Source organism: Xenopus tropicalis, chromosome 10 (genome assembly GCF_000004195.4).
Source record: "Xenopus tropicalis strain Nigerian chromosome 10, UCB_Xtro_10.0, whole genome shotgun sequence".
NCBI classification, from domain to species: Eukaryota; Metazoa; Chordata; class Amphibia; order Anura; family Pipidae; genus Xenopus; species Xenopus tropicalis.
In genome coordinates, this window is record NC_030686.2 from 32021089 (window position 1) to 32034526 (window position 13438).

Consider the following 13438-nt stretch of genomic DNA (forward strand, 5'->3'; position numbering starts at 1 on the left):
TTTAGAAAATCTTATTATTATTATAATGAACATGTATTTATAAACACACCATTTTATTTTAAAAAGGTCAGCCATCTTAATACCACCCACAAAGGGTTTTGCACACAGGTTCTCTGAATCATAACGCTTAGCTTTCAAAACCAAAGAGCAGCCAATTTAATTATTCTAAAGTTAAACATTTAGATGAAAAATATAAAATTCCTGAACTTTACAGAACATTGTTACATGGATATTACAAAATAAGGGTACAGAAGTAGTTTGTATTCAAGCTGTAGCTTTCCCTTTAAGACGGAATCTTTTCCCACGTCAGGCTGAAAGGTTCTAGAAAGTACTATGCCTCCACTGCCCTCCCTTTCCCAGCTCCCCATAAGAGCTGTGTTTTGTAGTGTCCCTAACAGAGCTGTCTTTGTGATCTCGCCAGCAGGAGGATGGAGCTGCAGTTTGCTGGAACGAGAGGAGAATAAGGAATGGGAACCTCTGTGCCTGCCACTTAGCTATAAAGTGGGAGCTCTCAGCTCTGAGAAACCAGACAAAGACAATTCTGTGCTTTACAAACCATATTTATGGTTCATAACTCTCTACAGCATATAGATTTATATGGAGCAGGACACACACAAACATTATTTCATAGCCAGTAAGAACAGTAACAGTCCTTTTATACCTGTCAGAAAATCTAACAGCTAATTTAACAGGAATCCAAATAACTCAATCATGGCTAAATGAATGTAACAAAAAATAATAGATAAGCACCCATATGTAATAAAAAGCACTAAGTTTGCCTAGGAGAAGTAACCCATAGCAGGGTGACCAGTAAATGCTACCCGATGACTGGTTGCTGTGGGTTACTGCTCCTGGGCAAACTTAGTATTACATTACCCCAAATATGTTTTAAGATACTGGTATATAATTATTAATGGGGGCTGTAACAAAGCAGTGGTCTCACAGTGGTCGTGCCAACCCCGGGCGCTTGCCCTTTGCCCGCTCACCTTGTATAAATTCCATTTTTCCTGCAGAAAGAATTCTTCACTGATAGGCGCCGATTGTTCAATTCTAGAGCAGGGAATCGGCTTTCATCTAGACTGACCATCTCACCATGGCCTAGCGAGTTGGTTTTGGGGTTACATGCTGCAGTACAAGAAACACAAATCAATTATTTCTAAACTGTATATCTTGGCCAGATAGGCCTTGTACTGATGACAATAAGAGGCACATTTACTAAAACTTGTTTTTTCTCTGGCCTTGAAAGTCGTATAAACTCGACATTGGTAAAATTTGAATTAAACTATAATTGTTCGAAAAATTTGTGATTTTCGAATGTAAACTTGAAATTTTTGTACAAAAGTTTCAAAACATTATTGCTTGAATCTTTCGTACAAAAGTTTACATTCGAAAATCACGAATTTTTTGAGTTGGAAGTATTGTTAAAACTCAAATAATTCGAGTTTGAACGGACATTCCTTTCCATGAATCCTCTTTATTTTTCCCAAACAGGAATTGCTCCAGCAGCCATTTTAGGAGCAATGTGTTTAAATTGAACTGGGTGAAACTGAAAACATAGAGAGGATTAACTTCCCCTTGAAAAGTGTGAAATAGAAAACAATGAGTGGATTAACTTGTCCTTGACAATCACTGACTATTCTATTCTAAGCCTCCATAGGACTCAATGGTACTCGACAGATCAAAAAACATTAATAAATCACAAATTATGGGTGTTATTCTGGGACCAATAACAAAAAAATCAAGTTCTGGCGAAAACCCATTCATAAATCTCGAAATTATCTAGAAGTAAGAAAAAATCCAACTTTATCTCAGAATTGCTTAGTAAATGTGCCCCTGTCTCTGGTCTCTCACCTGAATCAGACTTCTTGGCATACTTTTTGCTCTGGCCACGGATAATCAAGGCAAAAACCAGAAGGAGAATGAAGATGAGTCCAATGAGAGCGATGACAACCAGGAACCACCACTCCTCATAGAATGGATTTGCCTTCTGTGCTGCAATGTTTACAGGTACATTCAGTAATGAGGGAGGTGGGGGCTTTTTTATTGTCAAAATGTAACTACATAGTTTGTGTATCATGTCTATTGAAGTAAATATGAGACAGAGCCCACAATCTGCTTCTTTATCCTGCCTCTCATAACCCACCCATATGTCTCAGACTCACGTCTCTGATTGGTCAAGGATGCTCTTAGCACTTTTTGTATCTGTATGCCAGGTGGGTAGGGGTTTTAAAATACAGCCTCTCTTTATTTTTTATAATGGCAATAGTTCACACTTAAAAAAACCCCATATCCTTCCTCAGCATTAAAATATCTAAGGGCCGCCTCCATTTCTGTTCTGTTTTACCTTCTGTTGTGTCTTTGTACAATACCTGATACAGACGGAGATGGGGCACTTGGGGTTCCATATCCATAATCATTAACAGCAATCACTCGGAAGTCATAGCTCACGCCTTGCTTTAAGATATCAATGCTGAAGGTGTAGGATGTTGCTTCTTTGGGAATGTCTTTGATAAGGATGTCCCACAGACCCTCATCTTGGCAGCAAAGATAAGAAAAGGTTGGTTTTATTTGGTGGCTAGTATAATAAGGAACATTTGGAAATGAAAGGGAGGTATAAATCATGCACTATATAGCAGTCACTGGGAGCATACCTGATGGCCGTGCCTCTATGATGTACCTGGTGATAGGACTCTTGCCTGGATCGCCACTGGACCAGTGAATGGTGATGGCTGAGCTGTATCTTGATATAAATGGCTCTCCTGGAGGCCCGGGGGCACCTTTTAAACAGCATTTGTAAAGTCAAATAATTATTACTATAAGCATAAACCTACCAATGCTTTAAAATCTGTCATATATCACACTAGGCATTTTGTCTGCGGGCAGAGACAATACCCACATTGCCTTGTGTCTGTATAAGGGACCATTTATAGCATCCACTTTTTACTGCAAACATGGGGCTGCACTTCGGTGTGCCTAGTCGTCTATACTAGCAGTGTGTGGGCAGACAGATTCTTGACCCTCACCATCACTAACCTGCCCTCACCCAACCCAGCCTGCCACACTGATTTATATACCTGCCATTACCAGAGGGGACTGGGCAGATGTGCCTTTATAAATAAAAGCAGCAAGAAGTCTCGTGGGTTGGTAAGGCGCAGGGAAGAAGAAGAGTAAGGGTTGCCACCCATCCACTACTCGCTGAAGGGGCAAATTGTTGGGACGGACACACCTTACACCTCAGGTTTCAGGCCAACCCATGTATCACTAGTCTATACCCAAGTGATATTTTCAAACTTTTCCCCCCATGCACCAGCGTTAGCAAACCACAAATTCTTAACTTTAATTCAGACTGGGTTTTTTTTTACTTTTTAAACTGTTCTTTGTTGAATACTCAGAGAAATTACTTCTGCTGGCAAACAATACTGTCATGAAAATGTTCACAGAGCAGTTGTAAGTGTATAATTGCCCTGAAAAGCCTACTATGTGCAATAATAAATAGCTCATTATATTTCCTATAGAGCCAACCACGGCTAATGCTATCTGACAGATAAGGGACGTTTTAGTGGAGCATTTCAAATGCCATGGTGGTAAATGAGTCAATATAAGTAATGCTGCACATCCTTATTAGGATTTATTACTAACCTTCTCCAGGCCCAGTAGTCACGTTGGCTTCAATGTCTGGGCCGTAAGTGAAAGTCTTTGCCCGGATCCGGAAGCGATAAGTTACTCCTTCTGCTAAATCCTTTACTTTCATCCACAGGGGGCTGTTGCCTTTCACATCCACTGTCACAATCTTACTGATCCCTTATACAGGAAAATAAGGAAACAGAATGTGTTGGAAAGTATGTAGCAGACAGGAATGGGAAAGAGGGCTGCTTGTGTTACATTTCAAGGCACATTTACAAGTGCAAACCACTAAAATGTACACATAATGTTACCAGTATACAATACCAATTCCTTCTCCCTTTGTGGTACTGGTTTGTAAGCAGTCTGACGTGCAGCTGGATTATATGTGCACTTCAGAAAACCAAAGCAACGCATATGCCATTCCACCGGCCATTCACACTCTTGCCAGTGGGAAGGAAGCAAACTTTTATGCGGTTATGTAATAAAAGGCAATAAATTTGCACTGGAGCAGTGATCCATAGCAACCAATCAGCAGGTAGCATTTAATGTACTTGTTTCAACGCAAACATCTTATTGGGTGTTACAGCAAACCAACAGGTCCTGGGTAAACTTAGTGCCGTTTATTACACATAAGGGTTTACCACATTATTTGTGGTTTTTGAATTATTTAGCTTTTATTCAGCAATTCTCCAGTTTGGAATTTTAGCAGCTATGTGGTTGCTAGGGTACAAATTACCCTAGTAACCAGGCAGTGGTTTGAATGAGAAACTAGAATCTGAATAGGAGAATTAGAAAGATAAGTGTAAAAAGTAACACAGTGAAACTGTATCCTCAAAGAGCAGTCAATTTTTGGCTGCCGCAGTCAGTGACCCTCTTTTGAAAGCTTGAAAGGCTTGAGTCAGAAGAGGAAGGCAAATAATTCAAAAGCAATAATAAAAAATGAGGACCAACTTCGTGCCAAGAACTGGCCTTTGTGAAACATACTAAAAGTTAACTTAAAGGTGAACCACCCCTTAAACAATATGTTCCTGTGTTGCTTTCAGGGTTCCCTTAAAGGAACAGTAACACCAAAAAATGAAAGAGCTTTAAAGTAATAAAAATATAATGCACTGTTGCCCTGCACTGGTAAAACTGGTGTGTTTGCTACAGTAACACTACTATAATTTATATAATAAGCTGCTGTGTAGCCCCGGGGGCAGCCATTCAAGCTGGAAAAAAGGAGAAAAGGCACAGGTTACAGGTTGTAGAATACAGAATAGTGTTTTATCTGTTATCTACTATGTGCCTGTGCCTTTTCTCCTTTGAATGGCTGCCCCCATGGCTACATAGCAGCTTATTTATATAAATTATAGTAGACTTTCTGAAGTAAAAACACAACTTTTACCAGTGCAGGGCAGCAGCACATTATATTTTAGTTACTTTTATACACTTTCATTTTTTGGTGTTACTGTTCCTTTAAAAATCTAGTGAATTGAACATGTTATGGGTGTCATGCACATTGGGGTGCCACATTATCCATGATCTGTAAAAATGGCAGTCAGTTTATATGACGCCATTTGCACAGATTATGAAACTAAAGCTGAAAGCTTGTGTGTAATATAATAAAGTGGAAGGTTATTTTGTGTCCGCATTAAACTGGGTGCAAATAGCAGTGCGCACTGTCGGACTGGAATATGTTGTGGGATAAAACATGATGACTTGCATTTGTTTTAATACCTTGAGCATTAAATGAGCTGTATAGTCTGTAAAATAGTATAGTTAGTATTTTAATGCTGCCAGCCATCCATGTCTTGCATTAAAGGAACAGTAACACCAAAAAATGAAAGTGTATAAAAGTAACTAAAATATAATGTGCTGCTGCCCTGCACTGGTAAAAGTTGTGTGTTTACTTCAGAAAGTCTACTATAATTTATATAAATAAGCTGCTCTGTAACCATGGGGGCAGCCATTCAAAGGAGAAAAGGCACAGGCACATAGCAGATAACAGATAAAACACTATTGTATTCTACAGAACTTATCTGTTCTCTGCTATGTAACCTGTGCCTTTTCTCATTTTTTACAGCTTGAATGGTTGCCCCCATGGCTACACAGCAGCTTATTATATAAATTATAGTAGAGTTACTGTAGCAAACACACCCGTTTTACCAGTGCAGGGCAACAGTGCATTATATTATTATTTTAAAGAGATACTGACACCAGAAATTAAACCTATTTTTACATCTATCATAACATTGTCTTTGCATGACCTTCATTTTTGCCAGTAAAGTATTTGCCCAATGCTTTTATATTACCTGTCTGATCCCCCATGTTCCCCTATGAGGGGGGCAGCCATATTTGTCCAGCAGGAGGCCGTTAGCATTAGAAGCTATAACTGACAGGTTGGGAAGGGATAGTCAGGTTGGCAAAACAGTCAGGTTTAGGAACTTCAAGTAACAATTATTTACAAAAGCAAATCTCTCAGTGAAAATCAATCAACATGACCTATAGGCAAATTTTTATGTACATTCATATTTTGAGGAGTCATTTTTAAGTGTCAGTATCACTTTAAAGCTCTTTAATTTTTTAGTGTTACTGTTCCTTTAACTTAGACACTTTCCTTCCACGTTGCTTATTGCCCCACTTTTCTTTCTTGTTTGGTATTCATTGCCCCATACCCCCATGTCACCTGATATCCATGTTGCCCACTGCAAAATATATACTGAAACACTAGTTGCTCTATCCAGCAAATGTCTCTGGTGAGACTGACGTGTTTGGCTGCAACCCACACCCTCATTGCAACAGTTTTTTTGATTGCTGCCTATGGAACGGCTCCTGCAACAAATTAACACTATGCTGTTTGAAACTGACCATTTTCCAGACAACAAAATAATTGTGCTTACCATCTACAGGTGTGCAAGGCTCATAAACCAGCCTGTATCCCTCCAGAATACCATTGGGGTAAATGGGTGCATCCCAGGATACATTGACAGAAGTGGTGGTTAATTCACTAAATCTGATGGATGCAGGAGCACTGGGTGCTAGGAGAAAAAGTGACATGATAACATGCTTGATTAACCCATTATAGAAGGAGTAGAACCAATTTGCATTTTTGGAGACCATTATAGAGCCTATTCACAAAAGGCCCAGACACAATTCTTATGGCTTATGGCTATGGTATCACAATTGTATTGCTTGGGGCTCATTTAGTAAGCAATTACATCCAGGGCCTTGCTATACTCTGCATCTCCGGTTGGATTGAAAACCCAGTTCAAGAGAGCATTGTCAGTAGGTACAAGTCAGCCCTGGTAAAGACAGGGTTCCCTACTACCATACTCTTTGGAAAATACCAAACATGTCTAAATGACGTGACAGTTTAGGGAGCAGGATAGGGAATGCATAAATGCCTTCCCTGCCCCCATAAATACACTCCTGCTGAATACAAAAAATCATGGCAATTTGTACCTATTTTCTCACTTTGCACCCTGACCAGCACTTTGTAAACCAATATATCACCTATTAAGTTTTACATACGTATTAAAGGTCTGCAAGTTACACAGGAACACACATCATGTCTTTTGACTTTCTAACTGCCAGTCTGCCCAAACTTTTCCTGTCATATCTGTCACCTATATAGAAAGCTATAAGAAAAAATGGGCAACTACTCTTGCATGAGACTAAAGCATTAACAGGTATGCCTATAGGCTGCACCTTGCCAATACTGAGAGATCCTCAAAGAGATGGTAAGAGAAGGCTGGTATTTTTCTCAGATTAGTAACATATGTCTACAAGTCACATGACCTATGGGAAGTAATGTAAGTAGTTGCAGGTAGGTATATATAAATATTCTATGGTGAATATATATTTTCAATCCTGTACTGACTTGTATATTTGTTGTAGGGTTGTTTACATCACTGCTCCTTTAAAACAGTTTTGCCCTTTGCCCCATATTATTATTATTAAATAAAGTGTTCCCTTTGTTTGCAATGCCTGCAGAATCTGCTCATATTCACGCTTAGCCCTTCTCCCCATGCTGTCTCACACTGGCTTTCCCAACAAAAGGGAATGTTACCAGACCAGTCTAACCCTAAAGCATTTGGCACTATGTCTCACCACCAGCTTACTGCAGCCCCTATTATTAAATGTCTAAAAACAATCTTGTGATCACACGAGGGCCAACGTGGGAATTTTTAATCCTTATCCCCACCTCCCCTTCTTGACATGGGAGCTCTAAACTTGTTTCTATTAAGAGCAAATGGCATCACAGCCGATGAGGCTCTTGCAAACTGGCTGGCACTGTGATGCACAGCAGTGACTCGAGGCAAGAAGACTAATGTGACATTGGCAGAGCAGCTTGGTGAGAGGAGCACTACCTACACTGGCACATTTTTTTTATTGCACATGTATAGAAAAAAACATATACCTTATTTATATGTTAGGTATACATTCCATAAATGACTGATTATGGGTTTGTAACAGGAACCTGTGGCCCCCAGGTATAATCAGGTTAGTGAAACCTCAGCAAATTTTGACACTTAAATAAGAACATTTCAGTGCCGTATATTCCAGGGCATCTACTTCCTACTGATTAATATAAATCCCAACAAGTTCCTCCAGCTGGAGGTTCTGTCGTAGCTTCTCACCAGCTTGCTGCGTCTGCCCACGAATTGGCTGGCCCCTGGGTCCGTCTCCTGCGGCATTAAAAGCAGCAACACTTATCAGGTACGTGGTGTAGCCAGTCAGGTTCTTGAGTTTGACTCCAGTCTCTGGTAGGAACAGTGTCCGCACCTTCTCTGTCTCATTCTTACGCAGAATTTCCCAGTAAAAAATCTGCAGGGGAGACAGAGACGAAGGTAATAAATAAATTAGAGAGTGAATAGGATATAGTGAAAGCCACACAAACAGTACGCAATTTCCTTAGCCAGGGGCAAAGACATGTGAGTGTGCTTGTATATATATATACAAGAAACAAACAAAGCACACCCTATAAAGGCTCAAACGCCCAAAGGTCCAACGTTTCAAACATTGACTGTGCTGTTCCTCAGGGACAAACCTTGTGCGGCTCACTGTCTGTGTGTGTATATATATATTTATATATTTCAGGTCAGATATCGGTCGGGCATGCCTGTTGTTGCTGCCCCATGGAGCGGTTCAGTCGCCCGCAATCACATCACATCGGACTAACTGCTCCGAAATGCCTTTCCTACTATTGTAGGCCATCGCGACTCCTATTGTTGCCCATCGCATTGCTTTTGTGAAGTTGCGCAAAGTTTCCTTCTGCAGGCAACTTCTCACGACTTTGGAATAACAAAGCAAAGCAATGGCCTTTCCACCAGTGACTGTTGCTGGCGGAAGGGCATTTCAGAGCAGTGATAGCAGAGATCTGAACCTTTCTGTGGCTCCTTAGCCTAAATGAGTGGATCTGCCAGTGTACAGCTAGTTTTAGATCTATAGTTAGGTGAGCGTTTATATTACAGGTATGGAGGCACTGACTGGCTTGGTTCAGCCTTTGTGTATTGCTCCACATTAAAGCAATATTTTGCCTTGGCCCAGGGGCTAACAATTGAGTAGCTTTCTTTACTGAAGGCTATAGATTATATATTCTGTTGGCTCCCTCTTCTGTCCATTATTGGGGATAGCAAGAAAATACTTGCCCTCAATACAGTATAGCATTTCACTTTTATTCATGTTTGAAAAACATTCCTTCTAGTGTAAAATCCCATCAATCCCTAGCAGTTGTTTAGATGAGCCTAATATGAATTTAAATTACAGAGACATTATTGTAACAGATTTCAGAGCAGCAATTAGAATGGCAGGCCTCACCAAGGACACTATTTGAATGCATTTTTGATAGAGCTGATACTATTGCAATAGATGCCATGATACATTCTGTGCTATAGTTTGGGCCTGGCCCATTGCTTACATTGAATAGGGTTCCTGTAGCAAGCTGCACAAATGGGGTCAGTTCTCCTGACTTTGCCTATTTATATACTGCTGGCCTTTGTTTCAAAAATAATCTTATTTTGCCAAATTGGGTGGGTGGTTTTCTGAGTTAAACCAGTATATGGCACTATGAAAAGACTGTTGCCCAAAAAAGTATGACTGATATGAAAAAATATGAAAATGAAGGTTTATTTCTTTATTTAACACAGTGTCTTCTTTACTGTGCATCTCCAGAACTTCCCTTCTAGAGCAGGGGCATATGATTGCCATCTCACAACACTGCATTATTGACAGTAATACCTTATATCCCTGGATGTCTCCATTCTGAGCTTCAAGAGGAGGGGGCTCCCATGTAACATCTAGTTGCACCGCTGTGGTGCTTGCTATTGCGATATTTTGGGGTGGAGCTGTGGGCACTGAAAAGGGAAAAAGAGAGAGGAATTGTAAGACTGGCAAAGACATTGCATTAATACAACAATGTGGACTGAGAAAACTTTACCGGAAAGTAATAATGTATGAGGCATAGGGTGCTGCTATTAGCCAATTAGCCACATACAGATGGGTGGCATCTTATTCCAGAGGGAACTCACCTGCCTCACCCACAAACACTTCTTGAGGAACGCTGGAAGGCCCCTCGCCCGCTGCATTGTACATGCTCACCCGAATCTCATATCGCTTGTGCTTGTTCAGATCTAAAGAGAAAGACGCAATTCAGAGGCAGTGCTCGTATGCTACAAACTGAGAAACTGCAACAGAAAAGTTGCAGGCTCCTAAAACCTGATGCCTTTCATCAATGTCAATGGAAAAACCAGCATGTAAGGCACAAGAGTAATATACTGTCACCTGTCCCCAGGTTTGTCACTAACTTTACCAGGAAACAATTCCCAGCGTGATGTTGCCATGACCCCATCCCCAGAAACCTCACAGTAACCAGTCCCCTCTTGCTGTACCCTGCTCATCTGATGGCAATAGCAAGACCCAATCTACTTACTGCCCCGTGAATATGTGCTTCCACCTAGCAAAACAAACAGGTTATGGCCCATACTGAGTGGCGCAGAACTTACTGTCCAGCTCGTATTGAGTGAGGGTCGGTTCGCTCAGGTTCCGCATCATGTAGGAAGCTATAAGGATGTGAAAAGAGTAAAGGAGAGGACGGAGGAGATGGGAGAATGATATGGCAGAGAAGGAGAGAATAGAGGGAGGACAAAGCGGTAAGTGCCTGTTAGTTACACATCACATACAGACAAACAAACAAACGTGCAAGCCTTATATAGCCCTGGAATTAACTGCCTAGCACCACTTATCTGTCATTGCTAGTAGCACTGACCTATATTAGCCACCTACTGTGCCTTCTCTATGGCAACTGAGGCATGCACCCTGGAAATACTTCATGCTGTTTCCCTAAAAAATGCATTCTATTGTTTAATACAAAATAAATATAATATGTGCAAGTCTTGAACCCTTGTTCATTAACCCATACAATCCAATATGATCTAGTACAATTAACGGAATAGCAGAAGCATACACGCTGCCTAATCCAACAGCAGCTCCTGACAGAGGCAGGTAATGTGCAGGGAGTCACAGAGGGACTTTTCCCCTATATATCAGATTGAGAACCCCACAATTCTATTAACTGTAGGACCACCTCCAGAAATCCACGTGGCTTTATCTGTTCACCTTAATAAGCCCTATTACTGGGCCATACATACTGCACATCCATACACACACCAAGACCCTGGGAGCACTCTTGCCTCCAATAATGGCCCTGATCCAGTGGAACTCTTCAACCTTAGATAAGTGCACCCCATAGGCTGGCCATATACATACCAATAATACTGTACAATCATACAACTATTGGTACCTGTATGGTGGCCCGCTGATCGGCCAGGTTTCAATGTTTTAATCTGCCAATGCACCATGTCGGCCAACAGAAGCTTTTCCAATTGTTCACATCCTTTGAACAAGCAATTGGAACAAAAGGAAGGCAGACATAGCTCATTTATAAACACTGGGCAAATTTGCATCTGGGCAGTAACCCATAGCAACCACTCAGTGGTTAGATTTTTCCAGCCAGCTCCAGGTTGAATACTACAAGCAATCATCTGATTGGTTGCCATGAATGACTGCCCAGGTGAAATTGGCTGATACCTATTGGTGCATGTATGGTAAGAAACAGAAATGTGCCACTATTTTAAAGGCAAATAAAAGATTTTGAGCCACTGCTAAAATGTTCTTTTGTAATACTGATGGTTAAGGGTGCAGCTTAGTTGCCCGCAGGCCCGGCCTGGCAATATGTGGATACTGGCAAATGCCAGAGGGGCTGCTGTAAGATGCTATAGACAGTCACTGTTTATTGGGCTTATGGGGGCTGTTTGGGTCTCTGTGTAACTGAAATGTCAGGGTCTATTTTGTATCCCGGTTCAGACCTGATCATCCGCAACAAATCTGCTCTACCATGGGGGACTAAACTCCTGAGTATTCTGTCCGATCAACTTTGCTTTTCCAAAGTCACCCGAAGTATGCTGCATTTAATTAATGAGGTAGAATCAATTCTAAAAACATTTTTTTATTAATTTATACATGTTACACTTCAAATTCGCAGTTAGAATTCTTGCTCCTGCCCAATCAACAAGCTCAATCAGACACTCGCACCATACATTTCTCACTAGTCATATATCCTTCTATGAGATTATTTCCTGCAATTTACTGGTACTACAGTATATCTTTTGAGATACGGCCCTGACAAGGGAATTCAACTGTCATCTGCACAAGGCAATCAATTTGCCCCGACGGGCTGAGCTGGCAGCGTCTCCACGTAATGGCAGACATAATCTCGTCTACAGTTGCTTAGAAAAATGGCCTAAACCCCCAATATAAATTTGCTGATAATGAAAAAGTAAATTTGCCTCAGAACTGTCTAGAAAACAAATTAGAACTGTAAACAGAGGAACAAAGAGGTCAAGTAACGGCTGTGATCTGCTAAAGGCGCTGCTGCGACGCACGGAAACACTGCGCACGGAAGCAAGTGATTAATTAGCGGAGTTGCAACACACAATTTACACATAGAGGAGCTGTTTTGGAGGTGTGGAAAGCTATTGCCAGGCCATTAGTTAATGGAATACCTCCTAGACAAGCAATGCCTGTGCAAATAAACAAAGAAGTACGAGAGTAGTTGGGGGGATGTAAATAAAGGTGCATAATGTACTCCAATGACTGCCAACAACCAGACTTCCCATCAAACAGGAGACCTACTAATCGTTATGGGTTATTAGACCCTGTGCAATTATATTTCCCCATAAATGGAATTAAAAACTAAACGGCATGGTTTACATACAGGGTCGTACTGGGGGGTGCAGGGCCCACCGGGGCTCCCGCCCCAGCCAGCCGTGTTCCCTACCCCCCCAACCCCCCCGCAGGGCCCCCACCCGACGTCCTCCCTGAGCGCGTATAAACTGAACGCATCAGGGCAGGAACAGTCAGAAGGGGAAGCGCCGGCAAAGGTCGGACTGGGCCGCCGGGGCCCACCGGGATTTTTCCCGGCGGCCCAGTCCGACCCTGTTTACATATATCCACCTGTATCATTTACTGTAAAATTGCTCTTCTGAGCACTCTTGCAGTTTTCATTATTATTTTCTTTTTGATTTCATGACAGTAGTTAATTGCTAATATCATGTACTGATCCTTGAAGCTTCTCCTGGTGCTTCTCTGCCCAGATATATGGTAAAAGATGAATTTATTGATGTAGGAAGTGTCTCTTGATGCTTCTCTACTGAGAGCTCGAGCTTCTGACTGGATTGGATTCAGTGCAGTAAGTGTCACCTGATGCTTCTCTGTTCAGTTCTCGATTCAATTCTGTCCAGGTCTAGATTGGCAATGTCTGGATTCTGGCATTTGT

The 13438-nt window shown here is 41.4% G+C and overlaps 1 protein-coding gene across 3 annotated transcripts in view; it reads right to left on the minus strand.

Moving 5' to 3' along the window:
* sdk2 (sidekick cell adhesion molecule 2) overlaps window positions 1-13438 on the minus strand; it is a 347374-nt gene that overhangs the window by 6881 nt on the left and 327055 nt on the right. For 2 of the 3 annotated variants that reach the window (XM_031894268.1, XM_031894270.1), the window contains exons 34-43: window positions 10608-10664; window positions 10134-10235; window positions 9844-9959; window positions 8244-8430; window positions 6504-6641; window positions 3640-3801; window positions 2652-2777; window positions 2370-2534; window positions 1852-1992; window positions 987-1125 (exon numbers count right to left, since the gene is read on the minus strand). In XM_031894268.1, the coding sequence (XP_031750128.1) occupies window positions 987-1125; window positions 1852-1992; window positions 2370-2534; window positions 2652-2777; window positions 3640-3801; window positions 6504-6641; window positions 8244-8430; window positions 9844-9959; window positions 10134-10235; window positions 10608-10664 (1333 nt within the window). The remainder of the gene's footprint in view (window positions 1-986; window positions 1126-1851; window positions 1993-2369; window positions 2535-2651; window positions 2778-3639; window positions 3802-6503; window positions 6642-8243; window positions 8431-9843; window positions 9960-10133; window positions 10236-10607; window positions 10665-13438) is intronic. The other variant, XM_031894269.1, reaches the window with a different exon arrangement.